At 39.4% G+C, this 27011-nt stretch overlaps 1 protein-coding gene across 14 annotated transcripts in view; it reads right to left on the reverse strand.

Annotated features, from left to right (window-relative positions):
• Positions 1 to 27011, reverse strand: part of SYNE2 (spectrin repeat containing nuclear envelope protein 2) — a 374347-nt gene that overhangs the window by 113973 nt on the left and 233363 nt on the right. For 13 of the 14 annotated variants that reach the window (XM_021941295.2, XM_021941294.2, XM_021941291.2 and 10 more), the window contains exons 58-65: positions 25820 to 26005; positions 22662 to 22784; positions 21310 to 21492; positions 18858 to 18989; positions 14522 to 14716; positions 13845 to 13919; positions 11241 to 11351; positions 5723 to 5839 (exon numbers count right to left, since the gene is read on the reverse strand). In XM_021941295.2, the coding sequence (XP_021796987.2) occupies positions 5723 to 5839; positions 11241 to 11351; positions 13845 to 13919; positions 14522 to 14716; positions 18858 to 18989; positions 21310 to 21492; positions 22662 to 22784; positions 25820 to 26005 (1122 nt within the window). Of the gene's footprint in view, positions 1 to 81; positions 1442 to 5722; positions 5840 to 11240; positions 11352 to 13844; positions 13920 to 14521; positions 14717 to 18857; positions 18990 to 21309; positions 21493 to 22661; positions 22785 to 25819; positions 26006 to 27011 lie in introns of those variants that run through there. The other variant, XM_021941299.2, reaches the window with a different exon arrangement.

Raw genomic sequence — 27011 nt, forward strand, 5'->3', positions numbered from 1 at the left:
GGCCTGGGAACCTGCAACATTTCCCCAGTTAAAAGAAATAAAATCAGGACAGAAGAAGGAAGAAAGAAAAGAAAAATGCACCTCCACACTCATAGCAACAATCACGTGACCTGGTGCCACAGGTTTCCAAGCAGCCGATCTGCGAGTACACAGGTACAGTATTCCCGGGCACAGAGGACGCGAACAGGCTCACAGTTCACTACCCGGTGAGCCCCAGGAGACAGGTGAGAATGTGAGTGACAGGGGGTGTGTGTGTCTGAAACATTTAAGGGAATTGGCCAGTGTTTAGCATTACGTGACACATGATTAAGCAATGCTTACATTGCTGCACACTCTATTCAAACAGAAAAACAAAACAAAACAGAACACGATCTTTACATCCCAGCAGGGATACAATAAAATATACCACATAATTTTAACTTAACATCTTCTCAAATAGTTAGATTATAAAAATTTTAGCTTAACTTTTCCCTAATAAAAACAACTTGAGTCAAGTAATGAACTTCAGTAGAGTAACCTGGTAACTGTTTTCTTATTCCTCAGAGGGAATCCCCACAATACTTTCCCCTTCTGCATACTCAAATATGACTGAGTTAAGGACTAGATGCTCATAGTATAAAGAAAGTGTGGTGTGTTCTTTTTACATTGAAATAACTGGGCTGTTTATCAACTCAATAGAAAATTTTCTCCCAGATACCAAATGAAAGTATTCCAGGAATTATATATTAGGTATGTTCAACCTGGAGGCAAAAGACAATTTGATACAGAGATGTATTTACCTCCCACTGTATTATCTATCCTTCCCCAGAATATAGAAAGAGTAACATTGATACTTGTAGAGAAATTCCTTTAGGAATAAGGATTTGTGTTTTGCTGTATAAACTTTTTGGTCTCAATAAATATTTTATTGATTATGATAAGATATAATGTTTTCTATAACATTATATGTTAGCATGTTAACATGTTAATAAAATGAAATTCTGGCCAAGTGACGACCTTTGAATGGGAGTTGATTGCAAATGTATACCCTAACTCAAATGCACATTCCCCAATGTTTATGGAATTTTGTTTAGACATAGAACTTTCAGTGTAAAAGAGTGAGCAAAATTGGTAGGTGGTGACAAACACGTGCCGGGCATGAGAATCCTGTTCCTTTTCATGCACACTGATGAGTATTACGAAAGCTGGTCTGGCACAAGTGTCTCTGCGTTGTACTTTTTACCTTTCACCATCTATTATCTTCACACACATTTGCTGTTTTCTGCCAAAATGCCATTTCTTCCCTGCCTTCATTAATCTATTATTATAATTTTCTTCAAGAATCACCTTCTCAAGGAAACTTTTCCTTGCATTGTACTTTTTCTGAACTTCATATATAGTCAGGTCTATGCTTGGATTCACCTGTTTTAATTTTCTTTTTTAATCCTGACTTTTTTTTTCCCTTCTTGAGACAGAGTCTCCCTCTGTCACCTAGGCTGGAGTGCAGTGGCATGTTCTCGGCTCACTGCAACCTCCGCCTCCCAAGTTCAAGTGATTCTCCTGTCTTGGCCTCCCAAGGAACTGGGATTACGAGAACACGCCACCATACCTGGCTAATTTTGTACTTTTAGTAGAGGCAGGGTTTTGTCATGTTGGCCAGGCTGGTCTTGAACTCCTGGCCTCAAGTGATCCACCTGCCTAGACCTCCCAAAGTGCTGGGATTACAGGCATAAGCCACAGTGCCTGGCCCTGATTTTTTTTTTTTTTTAAAGCAACTGTTGTGTGATTTTGCTTCCAGACATCATTTTCTAGTCATCTGATTAATTCCCTTCTAGTTTTCAGATATTGCTATAGACAAAGATTTTGGGATCCCCTTTCCTTTTTCTGCCACTTGAGAAAACAATCTTTTAATATTAATTAATCTAAGACAATCTATTAATATTAATTAATCTGTAATCATAGATTTACCACCTGCCTTCATTATTTATTCAAAAATTTTATTTGAGCACCTGTTATATGCCACGCACCTTTTTTTTTTTTTTTTTTTGACATGGGGTCTTGCCATGTTGCCCAAGCGGGTCTCTAACTTCTGGGCTCAGGTAATCCTCCGGCCTTGGCCTCTCAAAGTGCTGGGATTACAGACATTAGTCACCAAACCCGGACCTCCACACGCTTTTTTTAATGACACTATTGAGTTTCTCTGCTTTCTCATGAACTCACCAAATTAATGAGGAAATAAGGAAGCTGCATGACTAATCTGGGTTTTATTTTCTAGTTATTTGAACCTGAAAAGAATCCAAAGGGGAAGAGAAGAAAAAAAGAATATTTTCAACCATAGAGCTTCAAGAGCTGAGGGTGGCCTAAGGAACCCACTAGAGATCAGTTCACTCACCTCTTTTTAAAGTCTAAGAAACCCAAGTGCACAGAACGTTTAATCAGCCCACATGCCTCCCTTTTTACCATGTTGCTTCTGAGAAGCACCCAAGTTACTTACCCAAGGTCACACAGTTCTGTGATCTTTTAATTCAGAGTTCCCTGGTTTTTTACACAGTAGCACCCCTGTAAAATACCTTCTCTATATGATAGCCCCAAATTCTAAAAGCAAAACTTATTTAAATGGATGTTTTATCATTGTACACCTTCTAGGGGGGAGCTAAAAAGTATTACTACAAGTATTTCTTACTAAATAAATATGTCATCTCTAAAGCATAACTGCAAATTAATAATAGCTAGCCTTTATTGGGCTCTTAACCCAAGTAGGCACTGGGCTAAGCATGATACACAGACCACCACCTTATTTCAAAACTAAAACCTATTATTACTTCTAGTGTACAGATGAGGAAACTGGGCTTAGGGAGGCTATTCAAACTGCCTCCTAGTTGTATGGTCACACAACTAGTAAATAGAATCAAAAGCAATTCCTGCTTTCACTACACTTTGGAATCTACAATTCCACATTCTTGACATAATTTCACCAACCTTTTAGTATCCAAGTTAACTTTTCAGTTGGTGAATCACATTGCTTCATTTCTGCATCAACACATCACTGATCTAAATAATCAGTGAAGTAATCAGTTAAAATAAAAAAAAACTGCAGTTAAAATGCATGTTGATTTTCTGGCTATTGCCACATTTCATGCCAAAATAGCAAACCTTTACATTTTCTCCTTAATATTTCAGTCAATTCTACAAATACCTGCATATCTCCCCCACTGCTTATGAAATGTAAAACTGACTACCTAAAGTACAGTACCTAACTGCACGTGAATAAATGCAAAGCATGCCCCTGGAATGCCATGGTGGCGGTTTACTCTGAGGTCATGCCTAGCTTGATTTCACATTTTTCCGTACTAAATATTTATCCTTGGTTGTAATACGGGTCAAGAATGACTCAGAGTTTTACTAAAAATTATGTAATTACCATTCGGTCCATACACTTAACCCCTGAAACCAAAGGTTTGTTGAGGCTGATAGAAGGCTGATGACATTGGCTGCCTGGTCTCTGCAGAGTCCCCACTTCCCCTCTCTTCAGTGATGTGCCGTGCCGATGAGACAGAAATGACTAAAAGGCAGGAAGACAGTCACCAAGAGGTATGCAACTTGGAGCCAGTAAAGGAGTCCCTGAATAATCAGAAGTGGACAAATTCCTCCTGTAGTAAAGGGTAACATCTATTTTTCCTGCCCCAAGAATTCCTCCCCAGCAAAAGTTCTGAGTTAAGAAGAAAATACAAATACACACATACATAAATTAGTTTAAAAGAGAGTCACTGGAACCTAATAGTTCAAAGCTCAGTTTCTAAACTCAGAGTCAGAAAGATCTGGGTTTGAATCCTAGCTTTGCCACTTACTAGCTAAATGACCTTGGGCATCTTACTTCTCTGAGCCTCAGTTTCTCTATCTGTAAAGTGGGGTAACAGTAATATTTATCTCATAGAGCTGTTGTTAATGATTAAAAGAGATGGTATATGTAAAATCCCAGTACCTGGCCCATGTTAAATGTTCAGTAAGTATTTTGTTAACCTCCTTTTTCTTCCTCCTTCTCTTTATTGTCATCATTATCTAGTATCCACATGGTCAGGGAAAAGACCCTAGAGATCATCCACACCAGCAGAAAGAATATTAAGCAGAATGGCTACTGTAGCTAAAACACCATTGAAGCTACATCTGATTTTTAATTAGGTGTCAAAAATAACATTATGGTGGGAAGATGATTTGAGACCAGGAGTTCGAGACCAGCCTGGGCAACATGGCAGAACTATGTGTCTGAAAAAAATACAAAAATTAGCCAGGCGTGACGGTGTGTACCTGTGGTCCTAGCCACCCGGAAGGCTAAGGTGGGAGGATCACCTGAGCCCAGGAGGTTGAGGCTCCAGTAAGCCATGATTGTGGTCACTATACTCCAGCCTGGGTGAAGAGTGAGACCATGTCTCAAAAACAAAACAAAACCCAGATTAATTCTGAACAGCAAAAAAACCTACTGACCAGGTCAGCAACTTTCTTAGCATTGCCACTGGGTGTAAACCTCTCACATTTGTCCACCTTCCTAGACATATATTGTTAAGAGAGACAGAGAATGAAACGGAGGAGGGAAAGAAAGAAGAGAAAGGAGTAACAATTTGAGAACTAAGAGATATTTTTGAAGACTAGACAAAAGATTGGGAGAAAAAAACATAAATACAACTTGGTATAAAAGAAGAGATGCAATAATTAAACAATAAAAACAGCAAAAACATGTCAATATCTTTTACAGGAGCTATTTGGTGAGACCCATGGAGCTTTAGGTCCAGCTAAACACCAAAATTAACTTGAGAAATAGTACCCATCCCCCCACACCCCGCTGTAAGGCGTTCTTGAGAACCACTGAGGTACAAGATTCCAAATTAGGAAGCCAGATTAGAATATTCTGGGTTTGATTCCTTATTCCCCCATTCACTAGCCATATATATATATATAAAATAAATAAATAAATAAATAAATAAATAAATAAATAAATATATTTTTAAAAGACAGAGTCTTGCTCAATCGCCCAGGCAGGCTGGAGCACAGTGGCGCAATCTTGGCTCACTGTAACCTCCTCCTCCCAGATTCAAGCGATTCTCATGCCTCAGCCTCTTGAGTAGTTGGGATTACAGGCACGTGCCACCACGCCCGGCTAATTTTTTTATTTTTAGTAGCGACGGGGTTTCACCATGTTGGTCAGGCTGGTCTCAAACTCCTGACCTCAGGCGATTCGCCCGCCTCGGCCTCCCAAAGTGCTGGGATTACAGGCTTGAGCCACCATGCCTGGCCCACTAGCTATATTTTTATTCCCTGAATTTTGATTTCTTAATTTGTAAACATACGGTAGGGATGAACCTACCTTATACAGTCTGAGGGTTAAACGGATGACTATAAATGCCTTTTATGTAACAGGCTATTAATCAATACCTTCTCTACTTTCTTTGCCCCCATAAGTTCTACCTACAGATTAAAGAAGTAGTCATCAACGGAAAGACTATTTCATGTTCACAAATGGTAAATGAGTGAAAAACGTCTAATTCTCTATGCCATGTCTATTTTCTTTGTAAATATCTGATGACAAGTCTTCCAGTTCTACAGCTTGATAGCACATACCTTCATATGTTAAAGTTCACAAGGAACACTTGGCTTGATGTACAAGGTATTGCAGGACACAGAACACTGGTCATCTCTAGGTGCTAGTCCAGCTATCTGAGCAGCTTACTTATTACCAACCAGGACTTACCTCTTCTGTTTGGCTGGGCCTTAGGGAAGGTTCTGGGCCTTGCTCAGTGTTTAGTGAGTCTGGTGTGAGGATCTGTGCCATGGAATTATCACAGGTGCTTATTTTCCCATATGCTTCCTGTAAAGAAAAGAATCAGAGCTCCAGAAAAAGTCCTGCCCTGGTGCCACATGAGTTCTTCCTTCTGTGCCTGCTCATTTAACAAACTACCTGCTTGCAAAAAAAGTCAGGTACAATTAGAAAAAAGTTTGTTCATTAGAGAAAAAATCAGCTTCCCCAAGATTGTCTTTATTTGAAAGACTTACATTCTCCAAACTTCTCTTCTTAATGAGTACATAAAGAATCTAGAGAATTAGGTACTTAAGTAGATTTTTCCAGAAGTATGCTTTGTCTCGTTGAATAATTTTTTAAAAGTATGTCCTTATGAAAATTTAAATTACATGGCCAGGTGTGATGTCTCACACCTACAATCCCAGCACTTTGGAAGGCCAAGGCAGGAAAATTGCTTGTGCTCAGGAGTTTGAGACCAGCCTGAGCAACATGGTAAGATCCTGTCTCTACCGAAACAAACAAACAAACAAACAAACAAACAAACAATTATATGATAAAGGTCACATTTCAAATAGTGGGGAAAAGGTGAATTTATTCCATTTAGGAACAACTACGAAGGCATTTGATGAAAAATATATTACTCCTAACAATAAATTCTAGTTATGAAAAATATAACTAGAATCCTTGTATTACCCCAACAATAAATTCTCATTGTATTCTCCAAGTTATACCATAAAAATTCTAGCTGTGGGGAAACATGACAAGAAAGGAAAATAATATTAGCATTGACTACATAAAAAAAAAAATAATATGCACCACAAAAGATACCATAATCTAAGTTAAAGAGAAATAACAAACTGGGATAACTATTGTACATAGTATTAATATTCTTTTTTTCTTTTTTGTTTTTTGAGATGGAGTCTCGCTCTGTCGCCCAGGCTGGAATGCAGTGGCTTTATCTCGGCTTTATGCAAGCTCTGCCTCCCGGGTTCACACCATTCTCCTACCTCGGCCTCCCGAGTAGCTGGGACTACAGGTGCCCGCCACCACACCTGGCTAATTTTTTGTATTTTTAGTAGAGACGGGGTTTCACCATGTTAGCCGGGATGGTCTCGATCTCCTGACCTCGTGATCCGCCCACCTCAGCCTCCCAAAGTGCTGGGATTACAGGCGTAAGCCACTGCGCCTGGCCAATATTCTTAATATATTAATTACTCTTATAAATAATAAGGAAAACATCAACCCTTACATAGAAAAACAGTCAAATGGTAGGAACAAGCAAGTCGCAAAAGAAGAGTTACAAAAGCCAATAGGCATCTAAAGACGTATTCAATATTCTTAGAGCATAAATTAATTTAAACCACTGGCTAAGTTTGGCTAAGATTGACAATATCAAAAATCAGCTTAGGGGTCAGGAAATGCAATTCCATGTATACCTAGGAGAAACAGAATTGGTACAGCCTTTCTTTTTTTCTTTTTTCTTTTTCTTTTTTTTTTTTTGAGACAGGTCCTCACTTTGTCATCCAGGTTGCGGTGCAGTGGCGCAATCTTAGCTCACTGCAGCCTTCATCTCCCAGGCTCAAGTGACCCTCCTGCCTCAGTCTCTGGGACTATAGGCACCCGCCACTGCGCCTGGCTAATTTTTATATTTTTTTTACAGAGACAGGGTTTCACTATGTTGCCCAGGCTGGTCTTGAAGTCCTGAGCTCAAACTGTCCACCCACCTCAGCCTCCCAAGGTGCTAGGATTACAGGCATGAGACACTGTGCCTAGCTTGGTATAAACTTTCTAGAAGGCAGTTTGAAAATGTGTGTCACATTTTAAATGGATATATACTCTGATTCAGCAAGCCTTCTTTTAAGGTTAACCAAAGTTAAGCAATGGGAAAATGACATGTACACAAAGAATTAACACAACGTGGGAAAAAGCATGTGGATATTATAATCAACCAACCTTGACTGCTCTACCTGCAAGTTGTGTGATCTCGGACAAATTAACCTGAACTCTCTGAACCTCAGTTACTTCACCTTTAAAATGGGAATAAAAACTATCTCACCCACGCTTGCAATTTAGTCACATATACATACATGGCATTTAGCATTTCCTAACAAAATGTTAGTGTCTTTTCAGCTTCTTCTACTGAAAACAGTGACTGTTATCAGAAAGGTATAAACCAAGAACTAAAGGTAGAGATTAGATAAAATCAGAAAGGTAGGTAGGGATCAGGAAAATCTGGAATGCCAGGATAAGTTTGCATTTTCTTCAGTAGATAATCAGACTCCATGAAGAATTTTAAGCTGAGGTTTAGCATGATTAGTTTTAGGAAAAGTCATCAGTATTTTATAAGATGTATTAGGAAAAACAATTGGAAATTGTAAACCAATTAGAGGGCTACTCCAAAAGTCCAGGGAAGTAATAAGAATTGCTTGAAATAAGACGATAGCAAAAATAATGGGAGGAGAGGTGAATGGACATCATTGGCCACTGACAGGATGTGAAAGGTGAGAGAAATGAGGCACCTAATAGAACTCCAAAGTTTATCTCTGAGAAAATAATGGCACCATCAGCAGACATTGAGAAATTAGTAAGAGGAGCAAGCTTTGAAGGAAAGTTGGTAAAATGGGTTTGAGTTGGAGAAACTCCATCTCAAAAACGTCTATCAGGAGGATAGAAACGTAGAATAGATTTATAGATTTAAGAAAAAAGCCAAGACTAGAGATTTAGTTTGGTAATCACTGGCATAGAGGTGACCACAAAGCTCTCAGAGGAAATAAAATTGCCCTGAAAGAAAACAGAGAGGCTGGGCGCAGTGGCTCACACCTGTAATCCCAGCATTTTGGGAGGCCAAGGCGGGTGGATCATCTGAGGTCAAGAGTTCAAGATCAGCCTGGCCAACATGGCAAAACTCTGTCTCTACTAAAAATAAAAAAATTAGCCAGGCATAGTGGCAGGTGCCTGTAATCCCAGCTGCTCGAGAGGCTGAAGCAGGAGAATCGCTTGAACCCAGGAGGCAGAGGTTGCAGTGAGCTGAGATCGCACCACTGCACTCCAGCCTGGGCGACACATTGAGACTCTGTCTCAAAAAAAAAGAAAACAGGGAGAAGGAAGAAGGCAGAACATTGGGGGAATGCCTAGCATCACAGACGAAAGAGAGAGAGGGGCAAGAAAAGGAGATGGAGGAGGGACTAGAGGTAGAAGGGAGAGGGAAGAACACAATTAAGAAAGTTAAAGGAACACCACAGTTAAAGAAGGAAGAGGTGGTCAATCCCAGAGAGGTCAACAAGGATTAGGACTAATAAAAGGGCACTAAATTGGTGCTCCAGAAATCAATGGCAGTTTAAGCACAGCCAGAGGCTGAAACAAGGTTACAAAAGGGGCCTAGGGAGTGGAGCACCAAGGAAAGACCTTCAGTAGCAAATGAAAGAGGAAGTGTAGTAATTAACATGGGAAGCAGGATCAAGAAATTCAGTTCATTAAAGTACCATACTGAGCTGAGTATAGGATATAAATGATAAGCTTCTTTCCACTCATGAAATCGTATCAGATGTATTCATAAAAATGTGCTAAGTCACAACTGAGGTTCAGAATCCTCTTGGAAAACAGGGAAAGAGACAGCAATTTTCCTTGCAGGATGTCAGGAGGTTTCTTGGAGCAGGGGAAGTTGAGATGGGTCTTTGTGGACGGGAATGAAGTCTACAGCCAGGCATGGAGAAAGGGCATCCCAGGGACCAAAGCCTTCTGTGGAGCCACTGAAGATGCAGGCTGGTTCTGGAATTATCTCTCTGAAGTAGTGGGGCCACAAGGAAGAGAACATGTTAGGGAGGGGAAGCCTGAGTACTGAGGTAGAGAAGGAAGGAACCTAGCCAGAGGCAGAGACTGACAAGGCTGGTACAGGCAGAGAATGGTGCCAACGATTAGGGAAAGAGTTGGCATGAGAGCGGGGCGAGGGTCAGCCCTGGACAGGAGGCAGGAGCGAGAGGTGTATGGATCACGAGGATGCAGAGATCTTCCGGGAGCAAAGGAAGAACGTGGTTCATAGGCTTACGATGATTTTCTAAAGTGAGGGCATTTGAGAGATTGGAAAATATTTAGAATGTCATAAGGAGCAAAAAAGACTTAGCACATCTAATTTATCTTACATACTACTTTGTTCCACACACACAAAAAAAGATTATGGAGAGACCCTCCACCCAATACTCCCCAAAGAGTGGCATGTTAATTTAAATGCTTGGGTAAAACAGTGCAGTGAGGCTTTTAGCTGCTCCTTTGAGTTATCTGTTTGGTCAGTTTGGATTTTCACATATATGGAGTTTTCTTCAAAAAAAGTACTCTCCTGTTATCACTGAGTACACAATAGAAATAGAACCAAGCAGGGGCTCACTAAGGCTGTCTTTGCGTTTGTGCAAAGGTGATGTCAGAAGCTTTCAAAGATTCACGGTAGCCAAGAGAGAGAAGCAACCTAAGTGTCCATCAACTGATGAATGGAGAAAGAACGCACGGCATATATATACAACGGAGTACCATCCAGTCTTCAAAATGAAGGAGATTCCATCATTTGTGACGATATGGATAAACCTAAAGACATTATGTTAAGTGAAATAAGCCAGGCACAGAATGATAAATACCGGATGATCTCATTTACATGTGTAATCTAAAAATACGGACTGCATAGAAGCAGAGAATAGGGTGGTGGTTACCAGGGGGAGGGTGGGGGCTGAGAGAGGGCCTGGGGAAACGTTGGTCAAAGGATACAAAATTTTAGTTGAACAGGAGGAATAAATTCAAGAGAATCTATGTATAACTTGGCAATTATAGTTAATAATAATGTATACTTAAAAGTTGCTAAGTGACTAGATTTTAGGTATTCTAATTACTGAAAATATGACAAATATGTGAGGTAATGCATATGTTAATTAGCTTGATATAGCCATTTCCAATGTATACACATTAAAAACATGTTGTATACCATAAATATATACAATTGTTGTCAGCTAAAAAAAAAAAAAAAAAATTCAGCCCATTGCAGGTTCCCTCCCTAAGCATTCCTTTAAACAAGATAGTTCTTTACTACCCTTATTTTTATTCCTTGTCTGAGCTACAAATGGGCATTTTAAAGGTTTAGGCAGTGCTGACTGAAAAACAAAGTAAAGGGGAAAGAGAGGAAGCAAAGTTAACATAGAAAGTCGGGCAACATGGTGAAACCCCATCTCTACTAAAAATACAAAAAATCAGCCGGGCGTGTTGACGTGTGCCTGTAATCCCAGCTACTTGGGAGGCTGAAGCAGGAGAATTGCTTGAACCTAGGAGGCAGAGGTTGCAGTGAACTGAGATCATGCCACTGCACTCCAGCCTGGGCAACAGAGCAAGACTCCGTCTCTGGGGTGTGGGGGAAAGAAAGTCATGCAAAAATAGATCTCTGCTCCCCTCTACCCTCATAACCCCTAAGTGTGGTTGATATGCCCAGCATTACCTGAACAATTGTTCCAGAGGATGAGGAAGCTCTGTCTTCTTCCATGTCCTTGTCATGCTTCCAAAGTGAAGACCAAGACTGAGGAGATGGCTCTGCCTTCTCATCTCCATTCTATCACAGTAATCGATTGGTTAGCAAAGGGAAGAGCTTCCCCTCCTGTCATAACCGGCGCCCTACTCACTTACCTCTTTTATACAGACTCAACTTATCAGGCGGTGTAACCACAGCCCTTTATTGCAGCCCTCCCCCATTTTTTAAATCTGTATTTTTTGCTAACTATATCATGTTTACAAATGTAGCTGCTCTTCCTAAAGCCTAGAACATACTTTTAAAAGTAGGGGCTCGGCTCATATCACACAAAGGAAATCTTTAAAACGGTGCTTTTAGGAACTTAATCTGCTTTGATCAATGTAACGTTAAATGGTATCTTTGAGGCCAGGTACTGTGACTCACACCCGTAATCCCAGCACTTTGGGAGGCTGAAGTGCGAGGATCACTTGAGGCCAGGAGTTGGAGGTTGCAGTGAGCACCACTACACTCTAGCTTGGGCAACAGAGTGAGATGCTGTCTCTAAATAAATATTTAAAAATACATAACAGTTAGAAAAATTAAAATGCTATCTTTAAAATTACAGCCTCAAGGGTATAAGAAAAATGTTCAACATCACTAAACACCAGGGAAATGCAAATTAAAACCACAGTGAGATACTACTTTATATCTGTTAGAATGGCTTATATCAAAAAGATAAAAAAATAACAAGTGGTCATGAGGATGTGGAGAAAATAGAACCCCTGAATACTGTCGGTGGGAATGTAAATTGGTACAGTATCGAGGTTCCTCAAAAAATTAAAAATAGAACCAGCAATCCCACTACTGAGTATATATCCAAAGGAAAAAACTCAGTATGTCAAAGAAACGTCTGCACTCCCATGTTCAATGCAGCACTGTTCACAACAACCAAGATACGGAATTAACCTAAGTGTCCACCAACAAAAGAACGGATAAAGAAAATGTGGTTATATGTACATAGTGAAATACTATTTGGCCTTAAAAAATAAGGAAATTCTGTCATTTGCAACAACATGGGTAAATTTAGAGGATCTTCTGTTAAATGAAATAATCCAGGCACAGAAGGACACATACCACATCATCTCCCTTCTATGTGGAATGTGAAAAAAAAAAAAAAAAAAAAACAACTCATAGAAGCAGAGAATAAAACAATGGTTACCAGCGACCAGGGATTACAAAAATGTTTGTCAACGGGCATTAAAAAAAAGGGCACAGGAGGAATAAGTTCAAGGGATCTTTTGTATATCATAGTGACTATAGTTAATATATGTTTGAAAATCACAGAGAGTGTAGATTTTAAGTGTTTTTATTATAAAAAAAAAATGGTATGTGAGGTAATGTGTATGTTAATTAGCTCAATTTAGCCATTCCACAATGCATATATACATATACTGTATCAAAACATCATACATATCATAAATATATATAATTTTTTTTTGAGACCGAGTTTTGCTCTTGTCACCCAGGCTGGAGTGCAATGGCATCATCTTGGCTCACTGCAACCTCTGCCTCCTGGGTTCAAGTGATTCTCCTGCCTCAGCCTCCCGAGTAGGGGGAACTGTAGGCGCGTGCCACCACACCCGGCAAATTTTTTTGAATGTATACAATTTTTACTTGTCAATTTTTTTTTTTTTTTTTTTTAAATCACAGCTTGATGAACATGTACTTTTTTGTTGCTGTCAAAGACAACACTATAAACATCAGCTCAGAAGCAAATACACGTCTCAAACTAACATCGTACTGAAGTCACTCTTTCTGGTCCCTGGTCCCTCCATTATTCTCTGCCATGAAGGGGTATAAGTTGTCTGATGGTCACAGAGCACAGTAAAGTTTAACTCTTCCTTGTCACAGTTCCACCATGTCCTAGCGACACACTCTAGGATAAGAGGTCTGTTTTGTGTGACAGTGGAGCTACTTAACCATCTATAAAATGAGCCCAAAAAGTGTCTGGTGGTTACGTGCGAGTCACAAAAACTGTAAGTTGCTTCAATTTTCGTCCTTTTGTCATAAGACCCATTGCAACTTATTTTTTTCAAGTATGAAATGGAAACTGATGTCAGAAAAGACAACTGAAAATGTCTCTTTCAACCAGTTATAATTAAGTAGTACAAATTCTTAGTCTGAGTTGCTAACACAACTCTCTGTGTCATTGGAAATGCTGTTTTAGACCAAAAGAGTAATTGAAATGTGGAAAAATACAGTTCTAAAAATGAGACCAGGAGTGCCAAACAAACAGCATGCTCTCAAAACTTCAGAGAAAGTCCTCAGAAATCAGGTTACTACACAGAACTTCTTCACCTTCTCCCGTATGCCAGCGAGAGTGCCTGAATTACATTCATCTCACTCTTACATGGTGAAGTAGGTTTCCATACACTTAAACATTAATAACGTAAGAGAACTACTTCAATCATACTTTTAAAATATCAGCATTAATTTTAAAAATTCTTATGTTTCCATTCACTTTAAGATCTTTTCATTGACTTCTTTTAGAGGCCTGGCTCTAACAAACTTTAACAAGAAAATCATTTCCCTTACTTCGCTCTTCACGGAATTTTCTTCCACCTCTTCCTCGACTGCTGCCAGGTAAGACATGGAGCCTCTTCTGTTCAACTGAAAGGCACAGCACAAGAATACCTGCAGTCTGCTTGCCAGTCAACATCACCAAGATCCCTGTCCGGCTGCATTTTTTGTAGGTAATTTTTTATTCACTATATTGAAGATGCCCACCCCCACAAGGAGGCTCTGTCTCCTGCTCCATTCAGCTCCTCCAGCCGGATATCCCAAGTCAGTCAAACCTTAGGTCTTGACATTTTCATGGCCCCCTGTGGCCCCTCATCAAACAATTAAAGAATGTGATTCATTGATGTGACTGCAGAGAAGACTTAGGCACTGGGCCCTTCTTAAGTCTGCAAAGGGCTTACTTTTCCATACGAAGATACTTCAAAGGGAGGCTAGATCGATCTGCCTGTGAAATTTTATAAGCGTGTCCTAAAGTAATTCAGGCGTTAAGAATTCTGGGTGGAGTCCAGAACAGGCACACCCTGAGGATTTATATTCACTAGTAAACAACTTCAGGTTGAGTATTTCCACTTCTAAAAATTCCTTTACTACAAGCCATAGATATAGATGCCACAGGTCATTCAGGTGGAAAACACTATCCATTAATGCTCTTGTGGAGTGTGGGGCCAGCATTAACCTCAATTCATACCCACCTTCCGCTCAGAAGCATCTCTCTCCGCCACTCCACCCTCCTCTGATGCTACAGCTGGCAGCCTATCTCTTTCTACTTCCTGTTCTTGCTTCAAATGCTGGTGAAGGTTTAGTACAGTGGCCTTCAGGTCCGCCAACAGGTCTTCTTTTTTTTGGTTCAAACTCAGAATCTGTTTTTCCATATCTTCGATTTCTCCCTGTGTAGAAAGAGTGTTTGCATAGGTTTGAGAAGTCTGAGGCCTCTGCGGGCCCAGAACAGCCTGCTTCCTTTGGTACAAGGGCTGAAGATTTTTCTCTGCTGTTTGGTTTACAAAGCCAGAAGCTAGTCTCTGGTACAGTATAGCTCCTTTCCATCCTAGCTGCATTTCCAAAGGTCCTGTGTAGGGTTTATAAGCTATAGGATGCCTCAGCCTTACCAGAAACCTTGTGAATCAAATCCCTGGGGGTTAAGCCAAAGCGTGGAAACTTGTAACATGCTCCACAGATGACTGTGGTGTGCGGCCAGGGTTGGGAGCTACTGCTCCAGTGGCTAGCTACAGGACTGAGAGAACCAGGATCCACAGGGGAGGGCCCAGGAGTCTGCACACTAACTAACACCACACAAGTGCCTTATGCATACTTCCCATTGTGTCCCAAAGCATATTAAAAATGCATGTCCCCAGGAGACATGTTCCCATGTCTTTCCAGGAAAATCTTAGGCAGACTAACATTTGGGAACCACTGAGAGAAAATGAAGATAGAAATCTCATTCTTTTATTATCATCTCTGAAGACTTCTTTGGTATTACTAAATTCATTTTTTTTTAAAGCACAGTCTATTCTGCTCAATCATTTACTTTTTCTACAGTAAAATCTTCCTACTAAATAAGAATAAATAAACAAATTTATTTGTTTATTTATATATATGTAGTATAACTTATTATGGGAATGATGGACAGATGATCCCAACCTTCATAATGTTACTTTTTTAACATTTGTATTATTGACATGTGCAAATAAAATTTCTTATACATGGCAGATATGCAGATGCCCAGTGTCTGTCTGAGATGATTATAGGATTATAGATTCTTAGATTTGGAAGAAATAGCAGGTGACAAATACACTAACATCCTCCTCTCTAGCACCTCTGAGAGATGTCATTCAACTTGCCTGAGGTCCTGAAGTGAGTGCTGCATCAGAAGCAGTCTGCTCCTTTTTAGAAAACCTTCATGTGTTTGAAATTTGTTCCTAATATATTCCTTAAACCCCTATTCTTTCCTCCTTCTTTCTTCCTTTCTTGCTGTTGGTTCATCCACCCACCCATCCTACAGATAGTCACAGAAGCATTAATTTTCTTACAGAACAGAGAAACGTAATCTGTCTCCACCTGCAAGACAGTTCTAAAGGCCAGAGAAGGAAGGTGATTCGTCCAATGCTGCAGCTAGCACACAGCAGAGCATAGGCCTGGGCTTTCTCCTGGCTCTACCGCACACATTCCTATGCCAATACCCCTATTGTGTCTGAAGTCAAAATTTCTGTGATTGCTTTTGGGAAATAACAATGGTTTGACTTAAATCTGAGTTGGCTGTATTTTGTGTTCCATTTTCAATAAACACTAAACTTTAGAGGTACACTGCCTCCCGACAAGAGCGATACTATAGCCACTAGAATAACAGAAACAGAGTAGAGGCACAGTCCTACATGGAGCAGCTGCTCTCAAGGCAGCATCTGCAGACCCCTGGCCACAGTCCATAAGGTCCAGATCATTTTCATTACACTAAAATGCTATTTGCCTTTTATACTGTGCTGACATTTGCACTGATGGCATAAAAGCAATGGTGGGGAAAACTACTGGCACCTTATATGAATCAAGGCATGCACACCAAGTATTTTAGTTATTACCGGGTTCTTCACTTTGATGTATTTATAGTAAAAAAATTTCCATTTTCCTTAAGAATGCCCTTGATAAAAATATGTGCCTTAGTTTATTTGTGCTGCCATAACAGAATATCTGTGATTGGGTAATTTATAAAGAACAGAAATTTATTTCTTACAGTTCTGGAGACTGGGAAGTCCAGGATCAAAGTACTGGGGGGTTTGGTGTCTGGTGAGGGCTGTTCTCTGTTTCCAAGATGGTGCATTGAACACTACATCTTCCTGAAGGGAGGTTTGTCATGTTCTCACATGGCACAAAGCAGAAGGGCAAAAATGGGTGAATTCCCTCCCTCAAGCCCTTTTCTGAGGGCACCTAATCCCATTCATGAGGGAGGAGCCCTCATGACTCAATCACCTCCCAATGGCCACACCTCCCGATACTGCTGTGTTGGTGATCAAGTTTCAACATGAATAAAAATGTTGGGGGGGGGGAACATTTTTTGGGAGGACAAAAACATTCAAACCGCAGCAGTATATATTTTCACTATTCTTTGTGAAAAAATGGAAAGTATGCATATGGCACTTCTGCTGCATATGAAGGGCCAATGGTTGAGAAAAACCACTTATGCTACTGTTTGAGTTGTAAGCTGAACTATCCTTTTTATTCACAGAACACTATTTTTACTTGAAAAAAAAAGCCACCTGATAAACTGTATTGCTTTCCTTAAATACTAAAAGATTTTTTTCTGAAGAGATAGGTGTTAATATTAACAAGTACGATTCAAAGAAATATTGACTCTTGAAATGTGTCAACATTTGGAAGATCTGCACAACTCAGTTAATCAGGATTTTCCAAGTGATTGAGTGTGATGTTATAAAATCATGCATTGTTAGAAGATCCATTCGAAGTACAAAGTAGACCAGTAAATTTTAATGTAAGAACGTATAAAGTTCATTGACATGGGTTCAGATTCCATTTACAATTAATATGTAATTTGCACTTGTTGGGTTTTAGTAGAGTTTCAAAGAAAAATGTCCACAATTATTCAAAAGGACTATTAAAATATCCCTCCATCTTCCAAGTGCATGTCTTTGAGAGGCTGTATTGTCTTCGTATACTTAAAACAAAACTACATGCCTCAACAGATCAAATGCAGAAACATAAGAATCTGCCTATTAGGTGGGTGCCAAAGTAATCATGGTTTTTGTCATTACTTTCAATGGCAAAACCGGAATTACTTTTGCACTGACCTAATATTAAACCAGATATTAAAGAGATTACAAATACATAAAACAATGTCCCTCTTCTCATTACTATTTGTTTTAGAAAATATAACTACTTAAAAAAATGTTATTTCTACTCCAGCCTGGGTAACACAGTGAGACCTCATCTCTAAAAAAAAAATAAGAATAATAAAAATAGTTATTCCTATTAAAATATAGTGGGTTTATTATTGTTGCTTAAAAACTAAATGAATGTTTTTACATTTCTGAGTTTTAATTTCGTTATCAATGGATATAATTCATATAAACAAAAGCTCTTTGGGATCCCTGATTTTTTAGCATAAGGGGAAATCTAATATTTTTACAATATTGAGTCTTTATTACTGATTGGGAATTATTGATCCACCATCTAACAGCTGTGTCATCTTGTACTCTCCTGTACACTTCACTGTAGATGTCAAATCACTTGCCCCAGGTCTCACAGCTGGCAAGTAGTGTTACCTTCCTTTGACTACCATATTAATTGCTTGTCTGCATCAATTTGATGGCAAGAAAAAAAGCAGCTCTCTATTACTCCTACCATACAATCAGGTTTTTTGTTGTTGTTGTTGTTTATGGAAATGTTACTTCAAAAACAAAGACTGAAAAAACCTAGCAATAGGTTACCATGCAAACCATTGTAACTGAATCTACATGACACTGTTAATTCTGACATATGGCAATATGTTAGTATGGCAATACTGCTTAGAATATGGAATTCTTTATTACAATAGTATTCAGGGTCTTCACTGCTGAAGCCCAGCCTGCCCACACTGCCTGACTCTATCTCAGAAAGTCAGGTGGTCCAAATATCCTGTATGTTATATCAGGTTCTTTGGTACTAGAGCAAATTCAGATCAAAATGCATCAAGCTGAGGCCAAGGGCACTTAAAAAGCCCTCCATTAAAGGAGGAGATGTGGTAGCCCTGGCTCAGTTTCTGGGGTTAGGGCTGCCCAGGCTACAAACGGATAAGGCTTCTCTTGATTAAACATCAGGGGCTACAATTTTATCACTTTTTAGTAATGATAATTATATAATCATCTATTTTATGAAATAGGGATGGAAAGTAAACACACACAGAAATACCTTCAATTGTTACAGAGAAATAGGAACTTACACTGTACCACTAGAAAGGCGTCTAGACACCAAAGCCTTAGTAAGTATTAAATAAATGGACGGATGGACAAATGAAACATACCTTTATGAATGAAAGAAACATACCTGTAGTTGTGGCAGCTTGGCAGCTTGGTCTGGTGACATATGTTCAAGGGAGAACTGAGCTGAATAATTATTTAAGATCTGTTTCAAATTTTCTATTTCTTCATCACATTCATTGGTCTGTTTTATGACTACCTATAAAATAACCCCCACAAAAAAGAATATTTGTCATAATCTAAGCAGATTAATGGACTATTTTCATTGTTTAGCTCCACAGAAGTTTTAATCACTCACGGCAAATATGCACCCATTGAGATTTCAATAGGACGTGGTAGCCTAAACAGAGAGAAGAATGTTTGCAAAGCTGACACCTGATCTTCTTGCTCTACTAGATGCCAGAGCACCTTGGGCAGTGCTTAAAGTACAAGTCTCACTGGACACACCTTTGCTCTTAAGTATTTCCAGTCCAGTGCGTTTATTCTGGAAAGCATTTTATGGCATGTTAACATAAAGTTGCCAACTTTTGAGAATTTACTGACAAGTCACATACACCATTTTAATACATATTCCATGGCGGGGGGGGGGGGGGGGGGCAGGCTTTCCGCATAGAAAGGTGACATAACTGATTCAGACAGAACAGAGCATGTGATGTCAGTGATGATGGGTTTTCCCAGTCCAGACTCATCTTCACCTGGTACCCCTTGGGATCAGTGATGTGTATTTTATGAGTAAGAGGCTGAGGGTTCAAGAACATTCTGAATTTGCAGAATAAGGCAAAACTAACCGGAACAATACCTGGCATCTAGTGTTAGGGGGGCAGCGAAGCTCCGACCTATCTGGGGACTAAATAGTATGATTAAGTATGATGAAAAACAAAGAAACAGACTTCAAAATAAAAACTAGATACTTCTTTGATATGCTACATAGTGAAACAAAATGCTTTTTAAAACTACAAAGTTTCTAGCCAACATGGAATTCTTCCTTGTATTTTCTTTAATATTTAACCATAATTTTAGCTGTAGGCTGGAAATGAATAACTATGTTCACTGTGCACATCTGCTCCCCAGCCCTCAATAATGAACTACATCCTGTTACTCCCCACAGAAGTAATTTGTCTTATTTTCTACAACGAGGGCACTTACAACATCTGAAGTAGAAATTAAAGGAAATGTACCATATTCTAATGATTGTCATCACCACTGTCTTCCTTAGCTTTGAAATATCTGAGGGGACATCTGATTGCCACCAGCACAATGAGATAGAAAATTTGAGCAGCACAGTTTGATACCTAACTTGGCACAAAATAGAAGTTCCTCTTCTATTTCACCCTTTTCATCTGTGAAGAAGCCATTTGAAAGCATAGTTAGGACTGTGGCTTTCTTCTTCTGACCAGGAGACCAATAAAGCACAAGAGGATGAAAATAATAGATCAAATTATGTATTTTTTTCTTCTCTTTATATTATTACAAGATAGTATACTGAGTGCTAGATCTTCTTTCTCTCTGTGGGTGTTATAGAATGACATCATTGACCAGTAGCCAGACCAGAGAAACTGAGTTAAGACTCAAACCAGAGAGTATAGTCTCCTCAAACCTTAGGAGAACAGAGTGGCCACCAAAATGTACATGAAATTTAACAGGGATTAAGACACAGTTATTTTTCTTCTTATAAACAGAAGGCCGTCATGAAAAATGAAAAATAACCCCTACAGTGACCCATCTAATCAGGAAAGGCAGCAGGCAGGAGGTCGACGGAGAGGGCTGGAAGTCAGTGCAGACTTCCTACAACTTTCTCTTGTGGGAATTCCTTGATCTAGGAATACAAACTAAAGATTATTCCTAACTAATGATGATTCCTGATGGAGACTAGTGATTTAACAAAACCCAACCACCACCACCACAATACAAAACCCCTCTGGGACGAAGATGAAAAATATCAGCCCTCAATATGCAGAAATGACACCAGGAGTTTAGAAACTCAAATTCTTTCTCCATGTGTACATACATTAACCTCTACACAAGTGAACTCTGTGGTCTTTCAGCAGGTCACTTAGCCCTGGTGCCGATTTCCTTATCTGTAAAAAGAAAGATGATAAAGTACCTACTCTGCCTACATCACATGCTTGGTAACGAGAAAGTCAATAGGAGAGTGACTGAGATGAATAAAGAGATTACTATGGTGATGATTACTTTACAGATCTGTTGGCCTCAGGGGCTGCAAATGCCTTGTTCAGGTATGACTCTCTTCCCACAGAATTTTGCCCATGTAGGTCTTTAACAACTGTGGAATGAAATTAAATAGACCGTAACTATGTTTTAATGTCTTCAACCAGAACAAGGATAAGAAGTCAGAAAAATAACCTTAGCTCCATTTGAGCATGAAGATATGCTTTTATATTAAATGCTACCTCCTATAATAACAGGATAATAATGAATTTCAATTAGAGGTGAAAACCAAACCAGCTTTTGGTGAACATTCTCATCCAGTAAGTTGGCTGTCATCAGAAACTGCTTACCTTTAATAACTCATTTTGTTCTTGAGTCACATTTTCCAATAGTTTTATATCTTGTAAAAGCTGATTTGTCCGCTGAAACACAGGGAGAGGTTTCATTCCTGTCTGCGGCAACCTCAGTTCCACTTGGTAAGACACTATCTCAGCAATGGTTTTCTTCATGGGACGTATATTTTCAAGTATGACCTTAATTATATAAGAGGAGCATGTTACAGAAATGAAAAGACAATGGTCACTGCTAAATTTAATTATTTGCAATTAAAATACGGTATAGTTTTTATAGTTTCCATTTTTAAAACTATTTCATAGCTCAGATGGAAAAGAACTATTATATCACTTGTGATCCGGGAGTTGAAAGTCTCAGGAAAGAATAACTGGGGCAAGAGTAACCTACCAATACTCATATTACGCATTTGGACAACTTTTTCTTCCTTTTCTCCCTCCACTTTCTGTGTAGAACTGGTGTTCTGCTGTGTGTATTGTCACTAGGCAGTGAGCAATGTAAGGGCAGGTACTGCCTCTCACTTTTGTAGCAACTACACCTAGCACAGGGCTTCCCGTATAGTGGGCCCTCAAAAATGCTTATTGACTTGAACAGAACTGTCCTGCATGAATCCCAGGAGTATAATTATATTTTGCTTTAATAACATCTGATCCACAGGAATCTGGATTTATGTAACCAATACATTAGAAGAGATTACTCACTGTACTAAGTCATATTTCATATAATATCATTTCATTTAATCCTTACAACCCCTTGAGAGGTAAGTATCCTAACCTCCATTTCACAGGTGAGGAAATTGGGTTCACAGAAGTTAGAAGATCCAGGTAAGCTTAGTGTGTTAAGAGGCAGAGCTGGGAACAGAATCCAGGCCTCCTTGGTCCTCAACCACATGCTCTCAATGACTAGGCTGAGCAGGGGATCAACATTTGCCTGCTGTTTAGTCATGTCCCAGCTCCTCTGTCAGGGGCTCTATTTACATTACAATTGGCCAATGTAATCACCTCAGTACCAGTGCACAGATATGAAAGACAATCCAAAAACCATTAATTACTCAAAGTCACGCAGTGAGCAGTCTAGCTGGGGCTGGAACCCAGTTCAGCCTGAATTAGGTGCTCAAGCCTTTGAGTTTGATTTAAACGAAAAAATAACCTATAGGAAAATTATCTTTACATAGGTGGTACTACAACTATGATTTAAATATACAGTTATAGTTATTCCCATCAATTTCCCAACCTTATTTTGCTATTACTCTGGTAAGACTAAATGCTTTTTAAAATCACATTATATTCTATTTTGAAAAAGACATAATAAGTATCAAAAGAAAATACTTTAAATAATAATCTATGCTTACCTCCCCATGTTTAAGATGTTCTTCAGGTGAAAAATCAAATATTTCTTTTGATAATAGGATAGTTTTGATTTTTGAAACTTTTTTTTCCATTGATTTTACTTCAGATTCAATAGCAACCACATCCTAGAATTTCAGAAGAACACACTGATGCAATATATATTGTATATTAATCATCTATAAAACACAGTTTATTGGCATTAATTCTATTCTCTTATTTAGCCAAATAATGTCTGCCATCTATACCTCTTAAAAACTAACCACGCACTACAGATAAATAATGTTCACCATTTTCTTTCCTTTTTTTCTTTTTTCTTTTTTTTTGAGACAGAGTTTCACTCTTGTCACCCAGGCTGGAGTGCAATGTCGCGATCTCTGCTCACTGCAACCTCCGCCTCCCAGGTTCAAGCCATTCTCCTGCCTCAGCCTCCTGAATAGCTATGGGTTACAGGCGCGTGCCACCATGCCCAGTTAATTTTTATATTTTTAGTAGAGACGGTGTTTCACCATGTTGGTGAGTTGGAGGCCAGGCTGGTCTCCAACTCCCGACCACAAGTGATCCACCTGCCTCAGCCTCCCAAAGTGCTGGGATTACAGATGTGAGCACTGCGCCCGGCCAGTGTTCACCACTTCCAATATAAATGTTAATCTATTAATAGCACACCACAATACAAAGCATTGCTTATATACCTTCTGGACTAAAGCTCATAATATGGCCAATTTTAAATTACTCATACTATGAGATCGAAGATCATACACATTGAAATCAATTTTTTTTTTAACTCTTCAGATTTATCTTTGGAATATATTTAAAGACTTGAAAACAGGTAGGTGTGACATTCTAAAAACTCCCACCACCTTAAGTAAAATGATAAAGTCACCCTTGGAAAATGAACACACAGGAGCTAGAAAAGGGTCAGGACTTTTTCACTAACCCCCTAATAAACTGTTGCCAAGTGGAGTGTCACTGAGTTATTTTATAACCTACTCAGATTAAGTTAAACAATGGATCATTTGTCCAGTGGTTATTCTCTCATCAGTATCAACATCCAGAACCTGGCCAAGAACCTTCAAGTGAAATGCTGCAAAAATAAGTAAAGTATGCTGCAAAACCTACACACTGAAGTCCACACAACCATGAGAGAGCCTAAGGCCTTTAGAGTTCAATGCAGATCTACTGTGCCAATAAGGAATGGTTAATAATGAAGGAGATTTTAAAATGACATAAAAAAAGACAGGGTATCAAATTATAGCAGTCTGGAGCTATTCAATATAGGAACCAACAAATATTTTATCTTATTTTATTTTTGAGAGGGAGTTTTGCTCTTTTTGCCCAGGCTAGGGTGCAAGGGCACGATCTCGGCTCTCTGCAACCTCCGCCTCCTGAGTTCAAGTTATTCTCCTGTCTCAGCCTCCCGAGTAGCTGGGATTACAGGCGCCTGCCACCACACTCGGCTAATTTTGTTTTTTTGTTTGTTTATTTTTTGAGACGGAGTTGCTCTGTCGCCCAGGCTGGAGTGCAGTGGAGCAATCTCAGCTCACTGCAAGCTCCACCTCCCGGGTTCACGCCATCCTCTTGACTCAGTCTCCCGAGTAGCTGGGACTACAGGCACCCGCCACCATGCCCAGCTAATTTTTTGTATTTTTAGTAGAGACGGGATTTCACTGTGTTAGCTAGGATGGTCTTGATCTCCTGACCTCGTGATCTGCCCTCCTCGGCCTCCCAAAGTGCTGGGATTACAGGCGTGAGCCACTGCGCCCGGCCTAATTTTGTACTTTTAGTAGTGACGGGGTTTCGTCATGTTGGCCAGGCAGGTCTCGAACTCCTGACCTCAGGTGATCTGTCCACCTCGGCCTGCCAAAGTGCTGGGATTACAGGCGTGAGCCATTGCGCCTGGCCAGGGACCAACAAAACTTCATAAGAAAATGAAGCAGTATGTACAATAGCTGTTTATAGTGATATCTCCAAATTATGAGAAAAAGTTAAATTACATGGACATTGTTCTGTGTACCTACTATTTAAGAAGGTATATAGAATTATACAATGTATTTTAGGGTAATTTTCATCAAAAATTATAGAAGCATTTAAAAATTTTGAAATGAGCTTCAGTAACCAAAAATAATTACTTTAACAGTTATTATTCCCCGAAGACACATGAGTGTGGCCTAGGGAATGTAACTGAGTAACAAAGGTAAATCATGAAGAACTGTAATTGCCTCTACCATGTGACTCTCTCTTTAAATAAATCTTCAGATGTTTCAAGCAAAAATAAAAATCCAGAGGCTGGCAAATAACAACCCCTCAATAAATATTTGCTGTTGGTAAATAAAGACTTGGGACTACCTGTTTTACACTTGTTTTTAATTCCTTTTTGTGGAGAATAGGGTCTTACTGTAGTGCCCAGGCAGGTCTCAAACTCTCGTGCTCACGCTATCCTCCCGCCTCTGCCTCCCTAAGTGCTGGGATTACAGGCATGAGCCACCATGCCGGGCACCGTGCCCGGCCAGAACTATCTCTTTTAATTCCCTCTTTCCTATCCAGCACTTAAAAATCAGTAGTATTTCTCTTTGACAAAGAGAAAACACTGAGCTTATTTTATCAGGATTCTTTACTCTTTAAAACAGACCACTTCTGGATTGCAAATGGGGAGATGCTTTTTGTTATACTTACACGTTACACTATAGGTTGCAAAGTAAAGTAAAATGTAATTCCACAAATGAGAACACACATGACATTTTACCAGATCAACGTGTCTTCACATTGATTAGCTGTATAGTGCTTGGTTAGTAGTATAACTCTTACTTATTTATTTGACACAGTCCTGCTCTGTCACCCAGGCTGGAGTGCAGTGGCGCAATCTTGGCTCACTGTAACCTCTGCCTCTCAGGTTCAAGCGATTCTCCTGCCTCAGCCTTCCAAGTAGCTGGGATTACAGGTGTGCACCACGATACCCAGTTAATTTGTGTATTTTTAGTAGAGATGGGGTTTCACTATGTTGGCCAGGCTTGTCTTGAACTCCTGACCTCAAGTGATCCATCCGCCTTGGCCTCCCAAAGTGCTGGGATTATAGGCGTGAGCCACCATTGCACAGCCTCTAATTTAATCCTGAGTGAAATATAAATAAAGAATAAGAAATCATATCTTTATGGTGCAAACTTACATCAGCCATTCGCTGAATCTGTGGAAGGCTTTCCATTATTTTTTGTTGTAATGCTGTTACTTGATTACTTAACTCTTGTACAGATTGTGTTAATTCATCTGTTTCAAAAATTATTGACAGGTCTTCTAGATCCATAAAGATTGAATGTAAAAGATTGTGCTTCTGTTCTGAATCTTCCAAAGCCATCTAGATAAACACAGAATGGGAAAAAGAGAGAGAGGCATCAAGATCCTGATATAAGTTGATTAAAATTTAAACCAGAGAAAATTGACAGTTGTCTCAACATTTTAAATTCCTACTCATTTCTAGTTCAATAATGAAAACATAACACCCTCTATTGTCAATGACAGTGAAAGACTTCAGAGTATCTACCTGTATACTGTAATATAATAAGAAACATACATATTTGGTCTTCGTCCACTTCCAAAACCTTTAGAATCCTTTAATAATAGGGGTGAGAGAAGTGTCTTTTATTATACATAATAAGCCCTTTCATACATGTAATAACTTTCAAATTTAAGACATCAAAATAGCTCAGCCACCTAATGAAAATGTTCAGCTTGATAATGTACTTTTCAGGTAATTCCACAAAAAATAACTGATAGGAAAAAGAACATTCACTTATGCAACTAGAATTTTAATCATAAGTCACTAAAACTAAGTGAGCTATTCAGAATTTTATATTAATCTTATTCAAAATCCTTATAGGAGAAAACGTTTAGGAAAACAAAACTTAAAACTAATGCTTTTTTTTGTTTTTTAACCAATTATCATTGACAACAGCATCAAAAATAATAAAATACTTAGGAATAAATTTAACAATATACATGCAAGAAATGTATACTGGGCCAGGTGCGGTGGCTCATGCCTGTAATCCCAACACTTTGGGAGGCCGAGATGGGTGGATCACCTGAGTTCAGGAATTCGAGACTAGCCTGGCCAACATGGCGAAACCCTGTCTCTACTAAAAATACAAAAATTAGGCTGGGCGCGGTGGCTCAAGCCTGTAATCCCAGCACTTTGGGAAGCCGAGACGGGCGGATCACGAGGTCAGGAGATCGAGACCATCCTGGCTAACACGGTGAAACCCCGTCTCTACTAAAAAATACAAAAAACTAGCCGGGTGAGGTGGCGGGTGCCTGTAGTCCCAGCTACTCGGGAGGCTGAGGCAGGAGAATGGCGTGAACCCGAG

This window comes from Papio anubis, chromosome 7 (genome assembly GCF_008728515.1).
Source record: "Papio anubis isolate 15944 chromosome 7, Panubis1.0, whole genome shotgun sequence".
Classification (NCBI taxonomy): Eukaryota; Metazoa; Chordata; class Mammalia; order Primates; family Cercopithecidae; genus Papio; species Papio anubis.